This window comes from Octopus bimaculoides, chromosome 1, assembly GCF_001194135.2.
Source record: "Octopus bimaculoides isolate UCB-OBI-ISO-001 chromosome 1, ASM119413v2, whole genome shotgun sequence".
In the NCBI taxonomy this organism is placed as follows: domain Eukaryota; kingdom Metazoa; phylum Mollusca; class Cephalopoda; order Octopoda; family Octopodidae; genus Octopus; species Octopus bimaculoides.
Genome location: NC_068981.1, coordinates 114261735 through 114263026, shown reverse-complemented (window position 1 = coordinate 114263026; position 1292 = coordinate 114261735). Strand labels below are relative to the sequence as shown.

General features: G+C 34.4%; 1 protein-coding gene across 2 annotated transcripts in view; it reads right to left on the bottom strand.

The window, feature by feature from the left end:
• The window catches only part of LOC106874949 (chloride channel protein D), a 79026-nt gene that overhangs the window by 13022 nt on the left and 64712 nt on the right, over nt 1–1292 (bottom strand). For both annotated transcript variants that reach the window (XM_052969415.1, XM_014922869.2), the window contains one exon: nt 1160–1255. In XM_052969415.1, the coding sequence (XP_052825375.1) occupies nt 1160–1255 (96 nt within the window). The remainder of the gene's footprint in view (nt 1–1159; nt 1256–1292) is intronic.

Below are 1292 nucleotides of genomic sequence, written 5' to 3'. Positions count from 1 at the left end.
TAAGAATTATATATAAATATAAAAAAGTAAAACTATATATATATATGTGTGTGTGTGTGTGTGTGTGTGTTCGTGTGACAGACTTCTTTCAGTTTCCATCTATCAAATCCACTGACATGGCTTTGATCAAACCGAGGCTACAGTAGAATACACTTGCTCAAGATGTCACCCAGTGGGACTGAAGCCGGAACTATGTGGTTCGGAAACCAGCGTCTTACTACACAGCCATGCATGCACCTATACACATACACACACAAACACGCACACATACACCCACACAAACACACACAGACACTCATAATCTATATATGCATGCATGTATGTGGGGTGTATGTGTCGGTGTATGTGTGTGTGTCTGTAGTGCTTGGAGTATTTTAATAATAAAGAGAGAAAAACCACAGCTTTCAGTCAGCGGTCAGTAATGTTTAGCCTTTTACATTGTTACGCAGTTTCAAATGAGATGTCATATATAGCTATAATAAGAAAAAGTCTTTTTATCTACACTTAATGTTGTGATAAAGAGGTTTGTACCAGTTTAAAATGTAATAGTTACTGCAATTTGAAACAATCCTTTATCGCTTGAAAATATTGGTGATGCATACACAGCATAGCAGACACTCTCATCTTGCGTAAAATAACAACAGTAGCTCACTAATGAAGTTTGATTGAGTATCAATCAAACTTAATCGATAAACTTGCTTATTGTAGTAAAAACAATAATGTGCCAGTTGCTTTATCATATGAATATGGAAGAGAGTTACATTCTTGTTAGTCTTGTCTCAGATCAAACAAATTACAATGAAAGGTATCCTAGTTGTGACCATCCTGTAATTTTGTATTCCTCTTAAAGACTGTGGGTGCCGAATTGGAGGGAAATATGTCAAGGAATTAATTGCAGTATTTGGATCACAAATTACAAAAATGCCTTATCCTTGTAGTCCAACAATGTCTATCAACTATGATTCTGCCTACCAGATGACATATACTAGCCGTAAATTCGCATCGTTTGCTTTATTGCATTCGAATATTTCAAGACATGTATAAACGAACGAAAAGTAATATCCCTGAGGTTATCTTCTCGTTACTATTTATCATTAATAGTTAAATTACAGTGATGCTGCCATATGAGAGATAGTAGATAAATTTTCTCATTACTTACTAAGTCGATGTATAAATCTTTGTATTTTGGATCATCCACATACTTCTGCAACCTTCTTTCTACTTCAAAGGCTTTACACAATTTTTCGTTACTAATCTGTAGTTAAAGAAGAAAACAAAAATAAAGCATATAT